Here is a 22,323-nt window from a genome sequence, read left to right as displayed (position 1 = left end):
GCATTGGAGGCCGGGAGGGAAGTCCCTCCTAGACGGTTGAGGCTGAATTTGTAAGGAGTCCTGGTGCAGAAGCGGGTGGGAGAGAGGGAGAGGGGCTTGCCGGGGACTCAGTGTCCGGGGCTTCGGGTAGGGCCAGGAGGTGAAGAAAGGGGCTCGGCTAGGAGGCCGGGGTCAGAGGGCTCCTGCCCCTTAGGAATTACAGGAACTTGATCAGCACAGTCACTTGCCGAAGGCTGTTGTCACACGTCCCCTGCATTCTTCCCGATGCTTCGAGGTCATCCTTGTAAGGCTGTGGCTCTGTTCCAACTCAGATCACTTTCTGCTCTGCTGAGGAGCAGAGAACATTCTTCAGGCCTGCCTCAGAAGAGACATAAATCCCAGCCAAGGTGGGGCAGGCCGACTTGTGCTGGTCTCTCAAAGAGACGGTTTATAACAGTGGAGCACAAAGAAAATAGGGCTCCTTTCTCAAGAAGCAAACATTCTTACCTTGGACGATACCCTGATTCGCCACAGAGATTGTTTTTTCTCCCCCAGTGGAGATTTTCATTGCTCCGAGTGTGGATGACAGTGTAACTTACAACCATCATTATGGGCCTTCAGGGTTTGCTCTCTGGAACCCATTTGCCTGCCATACAGTTTGTGACTATTTAAGACAATTGGAATCCGTTTTGTTTCATGGCTGCTAATCTCACAGCGGCAGGTGGGCTCTGAAAGGGTGGTCGAAAAGAACCTGAAACAGAACAGCTCTCCTCGGGACATTGATGGGGGCCCTTCTTTTCCCCTTATTTTGTATTCTCATTTATGATTTTCAAAATATACCTGACTTCCTCCTCACGAGATACGACATCTATAAGGGTCTAGTTGTCACTGAGTTTTTTTCTTGGTTTAGTGCTAACTGTGCTGTATGCCTGTGTTCTTTTTTTAAAAAACAATTTTATAGAAGGCTATGCATACAGTAAAATGCATCCATTTTAAGTATCGAGTTTTGACTTTTTTTAAATGTTTATTTATTTTTTGAGAGAGGAGAGAGACAGAGCATGAGCAGGGGAGGGGCAGAGAGAGAGGGAGACACAGAATCCAAAGCAGGCTCCAGGCTCTGAGCTGTCAGCACAGAGCCCGACACGGGGCTTGAACCCACGAACGTGAGATCATGACCTGAGCTGAAGTCAGAGGCTTAACCGACTGAGCCACCCAGGCGCCCCTTGTTTTTTTTGAGTTTGACTTTTGAAAAAAGTGTACACCCAAGTAACTACTACCACAGTCCATATGTATAGATCAATTCCATCTCTTTATTTTTTTATTTTTAATTTTTCTAACGTTTATTTATTTTTGAGAGACAGAGAAAGCGTGAGTGTGGGAGGAGCAGAAAGAGGGAGACAGAGGATCTGAAGCAGAGCGCAGAGCCCAGTGTGGGGCTCAAACTCACGAACCATGCGATCATGACCTGAGCAAGATCAAGAGTCAGCTGCTTAAGGGACTGAGCCACCCAGCCCTCTATCACTTTAAGGAGAGCATTCTTGCCCCTTTGTATCAGGCAACCACTGATCTGCTCTCAATCACAATGGATTACATCTGTCTTTTCTGGAAGTACATTTAAACAGTCCAACAACATGCATCTTTGGTGTCTGGCTTCTTGGCCCTAGCACAGCATCCTTCCTTGAGAGCCATCCGTATCATGGCTTGTCTTGGGCTTGGTTTCTTTTCTTGCTGAATAGTATTCCATCGTGTGGACTGAACACAATTCAGTGTTCACGGACATTGGGGATGGGTTTGGGCCAATTATGAGTGAAACTGCTATCGACATTTTTACCCATTTTGTCTTTGCTGTGAACACATCTTTTTAAAACATTTTTTAAAGTTTGTTTATTTATTTTGAGAGAGAGAGTGCATGCACAAATAGGGAAGGGGCAGAGAGAAGGAGAGACAGAATCCCAAGCAGGTTCCGTGCTGTCAGCACATAGCCCAGCACAGGGCTTGAACTCTCGAACTGTGAGATCATGAGCTGAGCCAAGATCAAGAGTCGGGCACTTAACCGACTGCACCACCCGGGCGCCCCTTGTCGTGAACACATCTTGCTGCACAGATAGGGTCCTTCCTTTCTGGTAAGTGGCTGGAGGGGAATTGCTGGACCCGCTCCCCCTTGGGAGGCGCATGCGCATTGCGATTGTTAATGTCAGTTCATGAATGTTCTCTCCTTTGTCAGATGTCCTCCTTTGTCCCGCTGGTAGATGGTTCTGATGTCTGCATTCTCTGCTGTGATATAACCATGACTCCTTTAGTCCTGTGTGCCTGGTATAGCTGGTCTCTGATCTCTGCCTTTTAATCAGAATATTGAGAGCATTTACAGGAAAATAATCACCGATATAGTTGGGTTTAAGTCTCACATCTTCCTGTTTGTTCTGCTTTTTTCTTCTTTCGGATTGAGTACATTCTAGTATGTTATGTTGCCATTCCTGGTCTATTAGCTATTCTTCCTTTTTTTAAACGTGTTTGCTGTTTCCAGACCTTGGACTCCCTGAACTTCTGACGCCCTCACCTCAGGAGGACCACCCTGGTCCGCTTGGCTCGTACCCCCTCGTCACGGTTCAGAAAGTGCCTCCAGGCTGAGAGCTGGCCCTTCCTGGGGAGCTCCTGTTTATTCCCCTTCCCCCGCAGACCGTGGCCCCTTTTAGGCCTGAAAACAGTGGCTGCATACATTTTGTCCCGTTTTCTGGTTGTTATGGTGAGAGGTTAAGTCCACCCCTTGTTACTGCATTATGCCCTGCAGGGTGATTTTATTTTTGAACTAAAATATTTGGCTCTTGGTGGGAAAATGGCTCAATATATGAAACCAGAGCAACTGCAAGCCCCCGGGCATGTAATAGCATTGCTGTAATTGCACAGAGCGATACAAAGGTGGGGATCGGTTTCCAGCACACGCAGGAGAAGCAGAAGCACTGAGAAAGTCTTTATCCGGACTTCTGGGTGGCGATGACCGCCGTTATCCAGCCCTTGGGTGCTCAGTGCTCTGCATATAGATCTCAGTCTTCAAAATAACTTCCCTTGGAGGTCGGCATTGGCCTCACTGTACAGGTGAGAAGACTCTCAGAGGTGAAGTGACTTTTTTTTTTTTTTAAATATTTTTATTTCTTTCTAGGAGAGAGAGAGAGACAGCGTGAGCAGGGGAGGGTCAGAGAGAGAGGGAGTCACAGACTGAAAGAGGCTCCAGGCTCTGAGCTGGCAGTCAGCACAGAGCCCAACGCGGGGCTCGATCCCACGAACCGCGAGATCATGACCTAAGCGAAAGTCGGACGCTCAACCGACTAAGCTACCCAGGCGCCCCTTGCCACGCATCTTGCAAAGACGGACGGAGCTGGACTTGACCTCTCAGGGTTGGCGTCTGCCCAACCTGGGCAGCCCACCGCTGGGCTAGGCGGTCTCATTAAGAGGTCTTTCCTGATGACGTAGGTGCCACATCTCATGGGGCAGCAGCAGAATTCAGGGGAGACGCAACCAGCGCGGCCGTGCATGCAGTGGCTGGTTTCTACGCGGAGCGGCTCCCTGGTGCCAGGACGAGGCAGCGTGATTAAGTTCCCACAGGAACACTGGGCCACGAGCACCCTCCCCGTGTCCTGCGCGCACACCAGACTGACCCTGCTCTCCCTTCGTATTGGTGGTAACAGCTCCACCAATGCTCTCCAGCCACCCAGGGTCCCCAGTTGCGATGCCAGCTCGGCGCCTCTCTGCCCTTGTCACACGTGCCCCTTTCCTTTCCCATCTCTACCGCCACCTGAGCGTATAGCTAAGGTTATGCCCTGACCCACGTTTTTCAGGACTGTCTATTCTAGTTTTTTTTTTTTTAAGTTTACTTATTTATTTTTGAAAGGGGGGCCGATCTCTCTTTGGGTAGAGAGAGAGTCCCAAGCAGGCTCCATGCTGTCAGCGCAGCGCCGGATGCGGGCTCGATCCCTCAAACCGTGAGTTCAAGATCTGAGCCGAAATCGGGTCAGATGCTTAATGGACTGAGCCCCCCAGGCGCCCCTGGCTATCCTATCCTTGTGTTCATTCTGCAGTCCCTTTACTAACTGTTTGGAGGCATTCTGGAACACCGTTTCTCCCTGTCCTGTGTCGGGACCCGCCCTCGTCCCCCACGACGGACGAAGTTCTGCGGCTGTTTTCCACGCCCTGTGAACCCGCCTCCGTCTTCTCCCTACATCGTTTTCCTCTGGAGCCGCCTTCAGTGACCGGTGTCACGCGCCGTCCCTGTGCACCTTCCGTCGCATTGTGTCCCTCGCCGTGGAGCGCCTCCGTCTGGTCTGTGCTTCTGTCCTGTTGGCCCAGGTCCAGCCATGGGAGGATGAGCATAACCCCCCACCAGATTGCTGACTACAGACAGTCCGTTTGCTGATGTTCTTGCTGCACTTGTGTGTGGCACGTTTTTGGCACTAACTGTGGAAAATGTAGTCATACCAGGTTCCTCTTTCCTGCTGGTTCCCTAACGAGTGTAAATTCCTCGGGACCAAAGATAATCTCTGACACTCTTCCTTCTTTGTGACTCTCTGGCATCTAGTTCAGTATTTTACACAGCTGGGGCCCTGGCTTCCCCTCCGCCTTCCCCTTGGTTGACTCTGTTTCGGCACAAACTCCTCTCAACTGCCATTTCTAGAAAGCTCTCCCTCGCAGCGTTTTGTGTAGACAACGTTTGTATCTTACGGGGTTGCTTCTCGGTGTGGTGACGGTGTTCTGGGGGGAAGTAACGGCCCGCCGATCATGCACCCCGTGTCCCCTCTGGCCCCCGCACCATGGCCTCCATGGGCGTCTTGCACCGTTGGGCTGGGTGTGTGCATGCCGCCCCCCCCCGGAAGTGGAGGGCTGAGGCGGGCAGCTGTTGGGAGCAGACAGGTCCCAGAGCAGCAGCTGTGTGGCCGCCCCCTCCGTCTCCTCCTTGCACGGAGGGCGGGGGGACCGCATCCCTGCTTGCGGGAGATGGCGTAGGGCCTGCACGTAACTGCCTTCAAAACTTAAACTTGGTCACTAGCTTTATAAAACACCTGTGCCATTTAGTGGTCAGCCGGCAGTCAGCGGGCTGTAAGTTAAAAGGAATTTGGGCAAAGTAATCACAGATACCGTCTCCTCGCTGTACTGAGTAGTCATTTCATGGTTACTAAATTGCACATCAAACATGAACAACAGCTCCAGCCGCCTCTGCTTGGGGTCCCGCCCCAGGGGGCCGTAGGGGGTTCTCGCCCCCGCGCGGCGGCAGCGCCAGCCCAGCCACCTGGTGTGCAGGGTCACGCTTCTGTTCTTTGGAGTCTTGAAGCCTCTTGAGAACATGTGCACGCCCTCACACGTACCTGGGGGGCCGCTGTCGGGACACAGGGCCACCAACAGGCGCCTATTCGAGGTCGGCTTAGGGCGTGGGACTAGGGCAGACAGTCCATCCGGACAGGGTGGTGGCAGGTGAGTGCCATACCGCGGAGGGCCATGGGAAAGGGCAGGGTAAGAAGCGACATTGCCCAGGGCCTGCTGTGTTGAGGACAAAGAGCCCTGGGTCTAAAATCCTCAGGCCTGGGTTTGAGAGCTGAGTTGTAGTTTTGCATAAAGCAGTTGCCCACTTCTAGGAGAAACCAGCCCCCAGCAGGCATGTGGGCGCCTCGGAGCTTCCAGCAGACCCCGGCCACTGGGCCAGTGACCGTGACCTGGTGCCAGTATTCTTATCAGCGGGCCCTGGGCCTGCTGGCTGAAGTGCCCCCGCCCCGCACACTAGCCTCCCCGGTGGCGTCGCGCGTCCCTTCCACTGCCCTGCCCAGATTGGACGCCTCCCTCTTTCCTTCCGGCCACTGAAACGCCCGCCTGCGAGCCCCTGGCCGCCCTTCCCGCCGCCTCTCTCTGGCCTGCTCAGCTCTCCACCCTGGAGAGCTTCACCTCCTCCTGAAAGCAGGTGCGGCTGTGCCCCAGTCACACTCACCTTTCCCGGTCGGCGGTTTATAAAAGGTTTATTGAGCTGGGATTAGAGAGACGATCCAGAAGGCAGGCCGATTGCCTCGGGGGGCCCTCGGGGGGACGGCCGCCACATGCTGACACTGGAAGGGGCACATCCTTCCCCGACATGGTGCCAGCCGCCCGTCCAGAGGCCAGAGGCCCGGTTCACGGGGAGATGCTAGAGGTATGTCCAGTAGCTCCAGGGCTGTGACGACGTGGGCGCGCGGATCACCCAGACGGGGCCAGGGGCCTCAGGAGGAGGAGAGCCAGGGGATCCCTGCACAGCGGCCCTGACTAGCGAACCCCGATCGGAAAGGCCCTACATGCTGTGAGCACAGACCGGTGGCCCAGGGTGAGAGCGGGCGAAGGTTGCAGAAAGACAGGTTGTTACAAAAGAGAAATAAAGGGAACTTGACCGTACGAAAAGATTTTCAACTTCATGAAAAAAATAAGAGAAATGCAAAGTACGGCGACTTGGCAATCTTACTGTTTCATCTTTCAGACTGGATCAAGAGCCGCGGGTTAGCGACTCTGCTCTGGTGTGGCCGCAGGTTTTGGGGGACGCTGGGGCCCGCTGCTGTGGGGAGGACAGGCAGGTGCTGCTCCCACGGGACCCATTCACCGGGTCTGAGAAACTGACGGAGCATTGATAAGCCCTTTGACTCAGAAGCCTCACGCTAAGGATGGGTCCCGCAAATGCGCTTGAATACACGAGAAACGATGTATGGAGGGTTATTTAGTGCAGCGGTTTCCCAAGAGCCACGAATTTGCCACAACCCAGACGTTCATCGTTAGGGAGCACGTGATATGGATTGTGGCACTCCGGGGGGTGGAGGACCGCGCAGCCGTGAGGAGGGACCAAGGGGCTCTTCAGGACCAGGATAGCAAGATGTCCAGGGTGGAGTGTTGTGGAGAGATGGCTGACATGCGCCGTGCGTAGAGTATGGTGGAAAATAAGAGTTCATTTTGTGCCTGCCTTTGTGTTGTGTTAGAAGGTAACGAATGGGGCAACTGGGTGGCTCAGTTGGTTGAGCATTTGACTTTGGCTCAGGTCATGATCTTGCTGTTTGTGAGTTCGAGCCCTGTGTCAAGCTCTGTGCTGACAGCTCAGGGCCTGGAGCTGCTTCGGATTCTGTGTCTCCCCCTCTCTCTGCCCCTCCCCTGCTCATGCTCTGTCTCTTTGTGTCTCTCAATAAATAAAAGGTTAAAAAAAAAAAAAAAGAAGGTAACAAGTGCCTGTAAGGGACTCAAAGTGTCATGGGCTGTACATATAGATGCCTCTTTCCTGGAACGCTTGGGTCGCTCAGTTGGTTAAGCATCCAACTCCTGGTTTCGGCTCAGGTCATGATCTCATAGTCCGTGAGTTCAAACCCCGCATTGGGCTTTGCACTGACAGCGCTGAGCCTGCTTGGGATTCTCTCTCTCCCTCTTTCTCTGCTCCTCCCTCACTCTCTCTCTCTCTCAAAATAAATAAACATTTTAAAAAATAAGAAGTTTGGGGCAACTGCATGGCTTAGTCAGATAAGCCTGATTCTCGGCTTCAGCTCAGTTCATGATCTCATGGTTTCGTGAGTTCGAGTCCCGCGTCGGGCTCTGCGCTGACAGTGTGGAGCCTGCTCAGGATTCTCTCTTTCTCTCCACTCCCCCCCACCCCTCCCTTGCTCGCGCTGTCTCTATCTCTCTCAAAATAAATAAATAAATAACTTTTAAAAAATAATAAAAAGTTTCTTTCTGGTAACAGTGCAGGGCAGGTGTTTGAGGTAGCGGGAGGCTTCCTTCCACGCGCGAGGTTTGTCCTGTGTTGTGGCACTGGTTTCCCTCGGCACGGAGCTGGGTGAAAGAGGGTCAGGAAATCACAGCAATTTCTTAGTCCTGGCCCAGAGGTGACGCACGCCACCTTCCAGAAGAGACGCCAGGACACCAATAGCAGTGACTCCTTGCGGGTGATGGGGAAGGCTCACAGCTAGGACGATGAGGCACAGGGCAGGGAGGAAACTTGCCACTTCATGCCTCTCAGTGTATTTCTGACACTTTGAACTGTTTTATCTATTCATACAATAAGAATGGTTAGTTGTGCATAGCGAGATCGTGCCTTGTAAGTGCTAAGAACCCAGGGCCGTGGGAGCGGAGAAGAGGGACAGCTCCCCCTAGTCTGGGGTGGCCAGTAGCCTGGGGCGGGCGCTGGGAGAAGAGGATCCGGGCTCAGTTGCGGAGTGAGTGCATCTGAGAGCATACTGAGCCCGCAGGGCTTACCTCAGTGTGGCCAGCTGGGCGGGTGGGGTGCACACTGCGCTCTGGCTGGGCCGGCGGTGAGGCGGCCTGTGCCCTGGAAGCTGGCCGAGCGTTCTGGGCAGCTCCGACGGGAAGTTCAACAGCAGGAGCTTCGGGATCAGGTCCAGGACAGCAGCGTAGAGGGGACTGGAAGGGGGCCTGGAGACTGGGCAGCGAGCCAGGCCAGGTTGCACTGGGCGTCTGAGGAAGGGGTGCCTGTCTCCCCTACAAAGCTGACTGCACATCAGGTAGTGTAGAGCAGTGAGTCTGTCTGTCCATACCTCCAGTGAGATTGCAGCTGCGTTGAGGAGCCCTTCGTTTCACACTTTAGAGTGTCGTGCCGTGAATATTTCGCGCTTGATTCTCTTTTATTTTAAATGAGATGTTAATATTTCCGTCCGCTAGAAAAGTGCTCAGATCCTAGGCGCGTAGCCTCAGGAGTGATGACAGAGTAAACACACATGTATCGATTGGTTGACTCTTGCTTGTTTCTTCCCTGTTAAAGTCATGGTTAGACCATCAGGTGCATGGCCACACATGCCCACACACGCCCACCCATCGTGCCCTGGCCATGGCTTCCTCTGTGGTGTGCTCCAGTTTGCATAATACCAGTTTTAGCAGGCGCTCCCTGCAGAAGTCTGTGGGAAACACGTATCGGGTGGCTTACTAGAATAATCTTTCCATTTCATTTTAAGTTATTTTGAATCTCACTTTTAATTGTCAGTTTGTTTACTGTTGGATGTGCACAGAACTGTGACGAATGAAAACATTGACTACAGTCTAGAAATTCTAAAGTATTAGTGTGGTGACCTTTCTTTTCTATTGTTTTATAATAAAATGTTTTCAAAAGGCTGCAAGTAAGGCAGCTGTTAGAAGATTCCAGATAGAGTTTTTGTGCCACTGAATTTTCCACATTTTCTTCTCTATCCTGACTTCCTTTGTTCCCTTTTGACTCACCTTGGAGAGTTTTTTCACTATCTGTATACTATTTTTTTCTTATGTGTTTGCTGATCTGTTTATCATTTACAATTTCATTTTTACAAGAATATCGTGTACCCTGGATGTTTGAGAATAGTTGTTGCCGACCTCTGTGTTATCAAAAACCTTTATAATTTCTTTCTTTGCTCCTATGCCTCCGGGTGTGAGTGATTTTATCTGTCGTACAAACATGTGCTTTATGAAAAACATCCTGTAGACATTGATGACCATATAAGTGACCAGGCATCGGCTTCTAGAAATTTTAGATCCCACTTTGTGGCCCACTCATAGCCACTGTTCAGGAACATCTTTTGAGCCTTGTTCCTGGTCTGTTGTAGCTACTGAGTCTTACATATTGTTCTTCTTTCACATTACTTTTTTCAGTGGGGGAGAGGGTCAGGTTTATTGAGGGAAAGCAAAAACCACCATTGAGAGTATACAGTTCTCTGAGTTTTGACAAATGCATAAAGTTGTGTAACTACTACCAAAATCGAGACATAGAGCAGTTCATCACCTCCCCAGATTTTCCAGTGTCCCTCCTGGTCAGCCCGCATCCCACTCCCCACCCCCTGCTGATCTGTTTGCTGTTCCTGTGCGTACTCCTTTTCCAGGATGACGTAAGTGCTGTCACTGACTGTGCAGCTGTTTGAGTCTGATTCTTGCACGTTGAGTAATGCGTCTGAGCTTCACTCGTGGTGCAGTATCGGTAGCTGATTCTTTTGTATCGTTGGGCAGGGCCCCATCTTATGGACACGTTACAGGCCATTTGCCAGTTGAAGAACCTGGGGTTATCTCAGGTTTGGGGGTGTTAGTATATAAGGCTACCATAAATACCTGTGGTAGGTTTTTTTGTGAGTGTAAGAACATTCATCTTTCATTCCTCTTGGGTAAACACCTTGGAGGGGATCTTTGGATTGAATGGCAAGAATCTGTTTGCTTGTTTGTTTATTTAGAGTGTGAGCACATATGAGCAGGGGACGGGGCAGACGGGGAGAGATGGGGGAGAGGGAGAGGGAGAGAGAGAATCTTAAGCATTTTCCATGCTCAGTGCAGAGCCTGACGTGGGGTTCAATTCCACGACCCTGGGATCATGACATGAGCTGAAATCAAGAGTTGGACGCTCAACCGTCTGAGCCACCCAGGCGCCCCAAAACCTGAAACCAGCTTATTGATTTCTTCAAAAATTCCGACTGGGTTTTTGACTGGGACTGTGTTAAATCTATAGATCGATCTGGGGAAAATTGACATTTCAACAATATTGAGTCCTCTGATCGATGAACATGGTATCTCTTCTCCTGTATTTGGATCCTCTTTGGTTTTGTTCATTAGTATTTTGTAATGCTCAGCATACAGATCATGTACATATTTGCTTAGATTTATTCTCAGGCATTCTATATTTTAGTGTTACTGCCAATGATACTGTAAATTTCCCATTATTTATTGCTAGTATATAGAAGTATTCTACCAATAGTGGGTGTGCAGCAAATTTATGAATAAATCTAATTAGTTGAATTCTCATAGGGAATATTTTAAATAATTTATTTTTTATGTTCTATTTGAATGCCTCTTCGCTAACTTATGAAACTTCACACTTTATTCATTAAAAACTAATTTGATTGGTAAGGGCTTTTTGTTATTTTGCACAGCAAAGCTCTGGGAAGTGTTCACTGTCTTTGGCTGATTTTACTCTGATTCTGGACCATCATGGTACTGACTTCTCTTTCTGTCTGGGTGCCTTTGTGGGCTTCTCCAAGTAGCCAGCTTACTCTGTCTGATTTTCTTCTCTTTGACCTCATGACCATTAGTTATGTTTATGTGTCCTTCACCATTCATTCCATGCCTTTATAATTTGATCCGTTTTATTTCATTTAGGGTAATCAAATCTTAGAATTGAAGAAATATGGAGATTAGATAATCCAAAGCCTTTTCCATTTATTTATTTGTTTGTTTGTTTATTTGTTTATTTATTTAATGTTTGTTTCTTTTTGAGAGAGAGAAGGGCAGAGAGGGGGAAGGGCAGAGAGAGAGGGAGACAGAATCCGAACTTGGGGCTCAAACCCACAAACTGTGAGATCATGACCTGAGCTGAAGTTAGATGCTTAACCAACTGAGTCACCTAGATGCCCGCCCCCCCTTTTATTACTTTTTTTTAAGTTTATTTATTTATTTTGAGGGAGAGAGGAGAGAGAGAGAGAACAAGAGGGGAAGGGGCAGAGAGAGGGAGAGAGAGGATCCCAAGTGGGCTCCACTCTGTCAGCACAGAGCCCGATATAAGGCTTGATCTCACGAATTGCAAGATCATGACCGGAGCCAAAATCAAGAGTCAGATGCTTAACTGACTGAGTCCTCCAGGCGCCCCCAAGGCCTTTCCTTTTAAACTTGAAAAAAGAAAAGTGCTAATATTAGAGACCCAACACCTGTTTCATTAATTTGTTTACTGACGTGTAGCACTTCTCATCCTGGTTTATAGACAGTCTAGTGTGGTTGATGGAACTGCCTCTTGGTGTGTGTTGTGATAGTGGATGACAAGTTATACACAATTATTTTGAGGCGCTTGAACGAGTTGAAGAACATTTCTAGAAACACAGGAATTGTAATGGCTGCACAGTGCGGTTTATTCTAAAGGTCATATAGACATGCAGTGCACAAAACGATAATCTTCACATTGTTAGAAACAATATTTTAGAGAGCTCTTGGAACATGTAGCTCTAATTTTCTACAATAGATCACTTTCTCCCTTCTCTCTCAGAATTAAGTTTAATTATAGTGGAGCTTACAAGCATGGCTCTATTTAAATTATATTAGCTTTCCTATTATATTGTGTTTATTCAAGGAACTCTAGCTTTTAGGTGGACAGGAAATTACTAATTGTCAAGGTAATAAATATTTGAAAAGCGAGGTTTATAGCAATAATTTCTATTCTAAACACTCACATAAAAATTTTAATTGTTAAAAGCCAAGTTTCAGTTCTTTTTCTTTAACACAACTTCCTTTCCTTTTCCAATAAATGTATACAATTTCAGTCATGTTCTTTTTTTTTTTTTTTGAGAGAGAGGAGAGGGTGCACGCATGCATGCACACAAGTGGGGGAGGTGCAGAGGCAGAGAGAGAGGGAGAGAGAATCTCAAGCGGGCTCTGCCCTGTCAGCACAGAGCCTGATGTGGAGCTTGATTCCATCTTAGAATCTTGAGATGATGACCTGAGCCAAGATCAAGAGTCAGAGGCTTTACCGACTGAGCCCCCCAGGCGCCCCTCAGTCCTGTTCTGTTTTATGACTTTGCCCTTTCTTTTGTAATTTTAAGCATTATATTTTGCTCTGATTTTGAACTTAAAGAAAAGTCCTAAGAATAGTTCAGGGAGCTCTCATGTTCCCTTCAGATAGCTGCACCGCTGCCCATACCTGCTGCCTTTGCTTTGTCATTCTGTCTTTCACTGTGATCTGTTTCTGAACCACGTGGGAACACTTTGGAGACCCCACACCTCTTGACCATTATCTGTTTTAGTTCGCGTGTGTCAAGGACAAGGTCATTCCCTTAGATAACAACACTACAACGTTCAAAATCAGGAAATGTGACCCCAACGCAGTACTGTCGTCTAATCCACAGACTATGTCCAGATTCTAACAGTTGTCCCCAAAATGCCCATCTTGGCTGTAATCTTCCCAGCCTGGGATCCAGTCATGGATCAGGCTTGCTTTTATTTGTCACCATGTCTTCATTCTCCTTGAGTCTGGCCAAGTTGCTTAGCCTTCTTTCTGGGTTTCTGGACTCAAACACGTTTGAGGGGCACAGGCCAATTTTGTGAAATGTGCCTTTCTTTTGGGTTGTCTACTCTTCCAGAACAGTTAGGTTCGGAGTATGCATTTTGTCAAGAAGACCGCAGACGAGATGGGCTGTTCCCATCGTGATGCTACTTGGTCCCAGTGCTGGCGATGCTAATTTTGATCCCTGGCTCAAAGCGGGTGTGTTTTCCTTTGTCAGTAATAAGCAATTTACAGGAAATTGCTTTTGAGACTATGTAAATACCCTCTGTTTTCGTGCCCATTGACTTGTATACTCCATCATTCCTTCAATGAGTTGGCGTTTGTCTCTAAGGAAGAGATTTCCTTCTCTCCTTCCCTCCTTCTTCCTTTGCTCTCTTTCTTCTTTCCTGCCTTTTCTCTCCCTTTCTCCCCTCATTACCTCCCTCCCACTTTCTTCCCTTTTTCCTTTCTTTCCTTTCCTTTCCTTTCCTTCCCTTCCCTTTTCTTTTCTTTTTCCTTCCTTCCTTCCTTCCTTCCTTCCTTCCTTCCTTCCTTCCTTCCTCTCCTACCTCCCCCACCCCCCATCCATCTATCAGTGTGGACTCTTGGATCCTTAGTTTATCCAGCGGTTATAATCCATTACAGGATTATTTAGTTTGATGTCCTCGTTGCCCTAGGCTTGGCTAATGGGAGCCTCTTCAAGCCGGTTCCTGTATCCTGTTGGTATGTGTTCATCATCCTTTGAGCACCGCCTTACTGTCTGGGAGAGTATGATGTCTAGAGCTCAACTTAATACTCACTGTCCCTGCCCTAGAGCCAACTCCTCGTTCCTTCAAGGGATTGCAGAGCCTGGTGTTCAGAGCCCCCAAACTTGTATGCTAGAGCTGTTCTTTGCTTCTAAGTCTTCTTAGCAAAAGAGCAAGGAGTATGTGTGTCTGTTTGTGTCTAGCTGGCTAAAAAAGTGAGCTCAAGGGGCGCTTGGGTGGCTCAGTTGGTTAAGCGTCTGACTTCAGCCTAGGTCATGATCTCACGGTTCAGGAGCTTGAGCCCCGTGTCGGGCTCTGTGCTGACAGCCCAGAGGCTGGAGCCTGCTTCAGATTCTTGTCTCTCTCGCTCTCTGTCCCTCCCCTGCTTCCTGTCTGTCTCCCCCGCTTCCAAAATGAATAAACATTAAAAAAAATTTTTTTTTTAATGAATCCCAAATGGATACCCAGTTATAGTCCATTAGTACAGTATACATTCTGTTCTCTTTGCCTGTTTTACCTCTTTTCCAAGAAGGCTCCTGTTATCCTCAGTATATTCACTCATTTGTATAAGCCTAGAACCACCATGAGTAGTTTTAGAACTGCCACCTCATGCTACTGTGGAAAGCAAATCAGCTAGCTAGAGTTAATATTTGTTTAAAGTAAATTTACTTGCAGTACTGTACAGTTTCGTTCTGATAAATGCATAAGCCTGCATAACCCACACCTCTATCAAACCACAGGACATTTCCGTCCCCAGAAAGTTCCCTCATGCCCTTCTCGGTCAATTTCATGTTCCCGTTTCTTATTTTATTTAACCTACAAATTAGTTTTGCCTGTTCCAGAACTTAATATATAGAGAATTCTATAGTATATACTCCTTTATGTCTGCATCTTTGGACAAGCAAAATGACATTTACTTATGTTGCTGTGTCAGTGTTTTGTTCTGTTGCTGACTAACATTCCATTTATCCCTCAGTTGATGGACTTTGGATTATTTCAAATAAATCATGAACACACCCGCTATGAAGATCCATGTATGTCTTTTTGGAGCCATATGTTGTCACTGGGTAGATACCTAATAGTGGAGTTGCTGAGTTGTGTGTTAAGTGTGTGTTTGAATTTGTGAGAGGCTTTCAGACTGTTTTCCTAAGTGAATATGCATTCTGCTCAAAATCTGTATTAGCCAGGCGTTCTCCAGGGAAAGAGAACCAGTAGGGTGTGTGTGTGTGTGTGTGTGTGTGTGTGTGTGTGTGTGTGTGTGTGTATTGAGAGAGAGAGAGACAGACAGACAGACAGACACAGAGAGGGAAATTAATCATAAGGAATTGGTTCTTGTGTTTTGGAGACTGGCAATTCCAAATCTGCAGAGAGGGCTGATAGGTTCAAGAGCCCAAGAGTTGATGTGCAGGTGAAGCCCGAAGGCTGTGTGCTGGCAGAGTGTGTTCTTGCTCACGGGAGACTGGGCTTCCTTTTCTTCTAGTCAGGCCTTCCGCTCACTGAAGGGTGTGCACCCACATTATGGAGAGCAGTCTGCTTACTCACAGTCACCAATTTGAATATTATTCTTAGCCCCAAATATCCTCTTCAGTGGGCATGAAAGTTGCCATTGTGAGTCCATCCCTCATCGTCTTGGCACCATATGCATCTCCGTGGACTGTATTTAGTTCCTAAATAGAGTACAGTACTGAGGTCATACTCCCACCCGCCGTGATATGACTGTCCTGCGTGTAACCAAAATGTCCTAACCCTTTCCCCAGCAGAGGGTGCAGAATGATGAGCGATGTTCTCTCTGATACCCTGTATCTTAAATACCACGATGTAAAGTTAACAACACCTAAGTGCTACGATATAAAGTCTGTACATCTTACATTACTGAATAAGAGAATAATGGGAAGAAAACAAAGATGCTTGTTTAATACACACACACACACACACACACACACACACAGTAAAGAGGACATACTCATGAAAATTATAATCTTTGTTTCTGTAACTGGTGCCATGTTGTAGGTGGTGTTCGTAACTACCTCCTCCCACTGCCCTTTCTGTGTTCCCTTTACCTTCTGTAGGCTCCTCAGCCGGTCATTGTTGTTTACCTGGGAAAGTGACCCAAACCTTCATTCCCGAAGGGTCTGGGCCACCGGCACTCCTGCCTGCATTGGGTTCTAGTGGTTTTCCATTGACGTTCCCAACAGGGCAGGGCCATACTAAGAGGGGATCTCCTGTTTCCCAGACATGCTCTTCCTTCCCTCCTCTGTGGAGGAGCAGTCCAACGTCCCCGGGCTAGTCAGGGTCAGTCACCCCAGCCAACACAGTGACTCCCTCCTTGGCCTGTGGAGTCAGAGGCACGAGGGGTCCAAAGCACCGTATATGTTCCTCAGCAAATGCGAGTCCTGGTTACCAGCAAACAACATTGTCTGTTTTTTCAGCTCTGCCATTCAAGTAGTCGTGTGTGGTTTCTCAAAGTGACCGACTTTCCATTGGCACGAAGATCAAAGACGCGGAGCCCATTTCACGTGCTTATCGGTCATTTGTATCTCTTCCGTTGTGAAGTGTTCAGCTTTACGTCCACTCTTTTATGGTGATTTTCTTTTAAAAATTGATGTGTAAGAGTCTTTTTAAAAACGTACATATAGGGGTGCCTGGGCAGCTCAGTTGGTTGGGCGTTCACCTCCGGCTCAGGTCATGATCGCACAGTTCGTGAGTTTGAGCCCCGCATCCGGCTCTGTGCTGACAGCTCAGAGCCTGGAGCCTGCTTCAGATTCTGTGTCTCCCTCTCTCTCTACTCCTCCCTGGCTTGTGCTCTGTGTGTATCTCTCTCTCACACACAAAAATAAACGTTTTATAAAAAAAAAGTACATATAAATTGGATACAAGGCTATTATCAGATTTAAGTTTTTGTAATATTTTATCCCCAGTCTCTGGCTGGTCTTTTCTTAATTTTCTTTTGATGAACATAGGGCGAAACTTTGATAAAGTCTAATTTATTATTTTTTTCTGTGTTCTGCCTAGGAAATCTTCTGCATAAGTATTTTCTGTGAAGGTATTCTATCCATTTTTAGAAGTTTTATAATTTTACCTTTAACATTTAATTTTATGATCAANACCCAAGAACCGCGAGATCATGGCCTAAGCGAAAGTCAGACGCTTAACCGACTAAGCCACCCAGGCGCCCCCCAGCACCACTTGTTGAAAAGACCTTCTTTTCCCAATAATTGCTTTAGTGCCTTTGTTGAAAATTGGTTGACCATCTAAGTGAGGGAGCATTTCTGGATCTTCTGTTCTGCTCCACTGATTTGGTCTTACTGTATAATGAGTGTGAAGTCCTTGGACTTTTTCTTCTTTTTCAACCTATTTTGGGTATTCTAGGTTTCTTGCATTTCCATAGGCATTCTAAAATGAAAGCTTGTCAGTTTCTTTAAAAAGCCTCCAGGGGTTGTGATTGGTAGTGTATTGAATCTAAAGATCAATGCTGAGCCGTACTTAGTCTTCCAGTCAATAAACTGAGTATATCTTTCTATTTATTCAGGTCTTCTTTAATTTCTATTAAGTAATATTCTGTTCCAGCATTGTAGTCATGTATATCTCTTCTTTATCTGTTCCTAAGTACTGATTGTTCTTTGATGTTATTGCAGATGGACTTGTTTTAAAATTCTGTTTTAATGGTGTGATGTGAGCATATCAGAATGTCACTAATGCTTATGTAATGGCCTTGTACCTTCTGGCCTTTCTAAATTCACTTTTATATCCTGGTAGTTACATTGTAGATAGGATTTGCTATATAGATAACCAGCTTGTCTATGAATCAGTTTTAATTCTTCCTTTCTTTCCCTTTTGAAGGACTTATTTCCTTTTCTTGCCTTATTGCACTGGCTAAGACCTCTAATACATTAGTGAATAGGAATGAGATTAAACACTTTCGCCTTTTCTAATCTGACGTGCTTTGTGCATCTCACAGCCCAGAGGGGTCTTGTTGGCCTTCTGTATGAAATTCATCTCCTTTTTATCATCTGTCTCAGCGCTTTTTAAAATTCCTTTATCTCATTTACCATAAATTACACTTATCTTATTTGTGCACTTCTTTGTTGTCCGTCCCTTACGCCAACCCTTATGCCCCTTATGGGAAAAGTTCTGTCTTCACCATTGCACCCCCGGTGTATAGCACAGTGGCTCTTAGTAGATACTCGGAAATGCTTTGTCAACTCAGCCAATATTGGCAAAACTTTTACAATCACACAGTTTATCCTTCCCAGTGTTAGAATCTCTGTGGCAAAACCTAGGACAATTATTATTTCTTGGAAGACATTTTTCATATTTTCCTTTACCCTTGGAAAAATTTTTAGGAGGTAACATCTCATAATTTCTAATAGAAGTTTATATTTGATGGTTTAACAAGTTCTTAACTGATATTTTATAAAGAAGCAAGATAAAAGTTATCTTTGTATATTGTAAACAGTTCTCATTGGTAGTTTATAAAAAGCAATACAATTCTTTCTCCTCTTTTTCGCAAAATACTGTGACAAATTGGGATGGTTTACTTTTTCTGGATGTTATATATACCCCAAAGTTAACCAGCATTCAGGCAGTTTGCAGTGGTCCAAATATAAAAATAGGTGCAAACACATTCCACAGTTGTCTAGTAAAAGCAGGCATCAAGTCACTATTTTTTATTCTTTAAAATCTGGAGAAATCACACCGATGAAGTGAACCTGTTGGGCAAATTATTTCCTTGTTTTCACCCTTTAGCTTTTGTCTCATCTGCAAAATGCTTCGTGTGTGTGTGTGTGTGTGTGTGTGTGTGTGTGTGTAAGTTAAGCCCAGTGAAGGGAAATTACTTTTGGCCTATACAACACAGTGATCTAGAGTTTATCCAAAAGGCAAAATGCCTTTCTTCTTGCTGTTCCATTTTAACAGCTGCTGTGACAGAAAGTAGGGCTTGAGTTTGTGTGCAGACATGAGGAAGATAATGGGGCTTTTCCCTGTGGTGTGTTACAGCCAGTCTTTGGCTCATCCCACACCCTGACAACGGAAATTGCATCACAGAAGCAGGTAGACGCGTTTGCAGTTGGGTGTGCATTCATTCATCTCCCTCCCTCCTCCTCTTCCCTCCTCCCTTTTCCTTGCCTCCCCCTCCTCTCTCATCCCCTCCCCAGTCCTCCCTCCGCCCTTGGTTCTTCCTCCGTCACTCCCTCTGTGTCACGGCGGTCTTATTCCTGCGTAGGTACTACAGAACGGGACCTATGTGGCTTCTCCATAAGCAGCGTCCATTGTTGGTGGGGGAGGTAGATAATAAAGAAGATACAAACATGTGCATGTGATCATTTGTGCTAGTCACAAGTGCCATAACCAGTGTGCGGTACACGTTTGTGCGTATGCGCGTGTGTGTCCGCACATACACGAGAGAGAAAATGAATAAGAACCCTCCAAGGCCTAAGGAGGGGTGCTTGAACTGAGCTCTGCAGATCCCCAGGGTCAAGGGGGATAGCAGGCTGGTAACCCTGAGAGCACGCCAAATTTAACGTTAGAGAGGAAATGGAATGCAGGCCTATGGCCTCAGTGCAGCGAGCTTGGGCGGGAACAGTCGAAGAAGAGGCTGGAGGAGAAAGGAGAGCTTCGATTCCAGAGGGCGTAATGGGCCATGATGCAGTTTCCCCTTGATTCCCGGTTCAGCCCAAAGCCAGTGGTTGGTGTATGGCATGTCCGTTCATTCTGTTGTCTAGACGCCGCAAAAACATCTCTCGTATGATCAAAATAGCCTCCATTCACATTCTCATTTGAGTTTTTTCTCCCCAAAATAGAAAAAGAAATACAAGAACCAAAACCTGACACAGCTGAAAAGAGATGAGCACATCCACAGTTATAAATGGGGCCATCAACGGCCCTCTGTTGAGAATGGATAGAATAAGGAGATGTTCAGTAAGGAATTGGAGGAGGGACTTCAGCCATTGTCCACCAACTTGGCTTCCTTGCCTTTTTATTTTGCGTAATGAAACACTCTACCCTATACACTTCCCCCCTCCCCCGAGTGCCCATGAATCATTCACCTACAGGGACCAAATTTGGGGCCAAAGCCAAGTTTCAATTAATTTGAAAGCATTGAAATCCTCCTGAACACGTTCTCTGGCCACAGCAGAATTAAACAGAAATCAGTATCAGAAAATACCTGAAACCCCCAAAATACCTGGAACTCACACCACACATTTCTGAAGGACTCATGAGTCAAAGAAGAGATGCCAAGGGGAATTTGAAATTAACGGACTTTGAAACACACGAGCATGAAAAGGTAACCATTGCTCATATTTAAAATATAAATATTAACGTGCAGGGAGGTAGAGATTTGCCTCGTCAACTCTTCCTGTTTGTCCGCGTCCTGAGTTTCCTCCTTGCCTCATGTGTCCCTGTGTCCTCAGTGCCTGGAAACGAGGTGGGCGTCCCCAAGTGCCTGCTGCCAGTCTTCCTCCGACCCTTGCTGGCCTCACCTACTTAACCAAGTGGTCCTGATACTTTCTTCTAGTTCTAGTCACCGAGCGTCTACCATTTTCAGAGGTCATCTTCCTGGAACCGTGGAGGGGAATTCTTGGAGCAGTGACACACAGGGTCAAGTACCTGATTCCTTTAGCTAACCTCAGATGAGACCTGTCAAATCTGCTTCTTCGGCGTCTCCCTGTCCTATCTGGGGAATTCTGGTCTACCTTCTCCCTATGTCTTAGACTTTTTGTGAAGTCTTTCCTTCCGTTCCCTTCCGTGACTTCCGTTTCCTCCGGCTATCCTTTCTTTCGTCTGACTTCTTCTGACTTTTTAGTTGTGTTTGGCTTTCTGCCATCTCCACCCTCCGTCTCGTGTCACATTGTCCTAATCAACTTCATTCATTCCTTTAGGCTTGACTGTGTGCCAGGCATTAACCTCGGCAGTGGGTTTGCAAATGCCGGGGCCGGGGCAGGTATGGCTCATAACTTAGATAATCGATTGGAGTCTACTCAGTACTTTGACAGAGTCGTGTTGGAAGGGTTATGTAAATAGGCATTTGTTCAGCAAACCCCTATCGGCCTCTTCCCGTGTACCAGGCACTGTGTAGTAGAGGCGGCATTCCAGGCTCAAAGTGCTGATTGCTTAAAGGTGAGGTGTGGAGCTGTGAAGGAGCAGAGCATGATTTGGGAGTGGGTAGTCTGCTTTGGCACAAGGTATTTGGGGATTTTGAAGTACTTTGAGGTAGTAAGTGGTAAGAGGAAAGGTTGAGAAGGTCTTTAAAGCCCTTTAGGATAGGAGTTTAGTCCTGTTTCTGTGGGTGTAGAATTTACCATCTTTATGATGACTCTTCCCAACACTTACACCATACCCATGTCTCTTACTGCTTGGGTTATTCTTCTGTTTGCTGTAGAGCCCAGTAGCTCTAAGGACCGGTGACCACTGGCTCTGTTTATCAGGCAGTTTTTAAAAGTGGGAGGGGGTTGCCAATAGAGAATGAACCCCAAATCAAGGAGCCAGGCCTGTGGTGCTCTTACCTTAGCCCTTACCCGGAGTATTTCCTTCTAGGGGATAAGTAGCCCTTTGAAGTCTTTATTATTATTTTTTCAAGTTAGGGGAGAAAGAGGTTGAGGTATAAACATATTACTTTGAAAATACCCTATGGGGTAAAAAATTCAACTTATTGTCCACCCTGAAATTTTTTATTCTTTTCCTTTAGGTTTCTTGCTATTTAAAGATTTTTGTTTGAATGAAATTAATGAAGCTGTACCTCAGGTGAAGTTTTATGAAGAGGTAAGAAGTCACTGTTTTACTGGTGCTTTTATTTTAAAAGCATATTTAGACTGTACTTTGGAGAATATTGAGACTACTAAGTATCTTACAAATATGTGGAAGCTCATTGACCATAATTAGTAGTACAAGGTGTAATATGCATTTGATTATAGATACTGACCCCATCTATGAGCATCCTATTTTTAAGAGGGCCAGAGTGCTCTGGAAGCATGAGGAACAGTTGAACGAAAATTCTAGAGGAGGGATTATCATCGAGAGGGGCACTGAGGATCAGCAGCTATTTGATTTTCTGCAGAAATGTACTGATTCTGGAGACCTAAGCTGAGGCAGAGGGCCGCTATGGAGTGAAAGAGAAAGTAGCAACGTTTTCCAGTCACATGTGGCTGGAGTGACAAATTGGAGACATGGTGGGAAAGGGCAGCCTTGGACACACAGCTGCCTTTCCCAATAAGACATTGGGAAGGGAGCTGAAGAGATAGGCCAGGAGCTTCTGGAAGCCTTGCTGAAATCTCCCACAGCCTTACAGCGCTGTGTTGAAATATAGACCTGCGGTAGCAGGAATTTGAAAACAGAACAGGCAAGAGACAAAGGCCCTGGGCAGCGGTCGACTGACACTGAAGATCTGTAGCTACTTATCACCTGGGGCAGCTGCTCATTTCCAGACTCCTGTCTGACAACCCAGGTTTGGCCCTAGGCAGACGGCTGCTTCTGGGAGACAGAAAAGCCAGAAGAGGTTTCTGGGCTAGAATAACAAACAAATGAGATTGGAGGAGTCCCAGACATGTGATTAGTCTCCCTCTCAAGATTTATGTCAAGGTTTGAGGCTGAATAGGACAGGAGGCCAAAGATCTATCAGAAAACGTCTTA

At 46.9% G+C, this 22,323-nt stretch overlaps 1 protein-coding gene and 1 long non-coding RNA gene across 2 annotated transcripts in view; one reads left to right on the top strand and one right to left on the bottom strand.

The window, feature by feature from the left end:
• The window catches only part of GRK3 (G protein-coupled receptor kinase 3), a 106,729-nt gene that overhangs the window by 13,036 nt on the left and 71,370 nt on the right, over positions 1–22,323 (top strand). Inside the window, exon 2 of the mRNA XM_077761679.1 lies at positions 21,383–21,456. Coding sequence (XP_077617805.1) covers positions 21,383–21,456 — 74 coding nt within the window. The remainder of the gene's footprint in view (positions 1–21,382; positions 21,457–22,323) is intronic.
• Positions 1,270–8,683, bottom strand: LOC144229568 (uncharacterized). The gene is made up of 2 exons (XR_013334521.1): positions 8,215–8,683; positions 1,270–3,132 (listed from the first exon to the last, which is right to left on the bottom strand). It is a non-coding gene; the product is annotated as an uncharacterized LOC144229568 (long non-coding RNA).

Source organism: Crocuta crocuta, unplaced genomic scaffold (genome assembly GCF_008692635.1).
Source record: "Crocuta crocuta isolate KB4526 unplaced genomic scaffold, BGI_CrCroc_1.0 scaffold348, whole genome shotgun sequence".
NCBI lineage: Eukaryota > Metazoa > Chordata > Mammalia > Carnivora > Hyaenidae > Crocuta > Crocuta crocuta.
The sequence above is the reverse complement of the archived record's forward strand: the minus strand, read 5'-3'. Positions and strand labels throughout refer to the sequence as shown.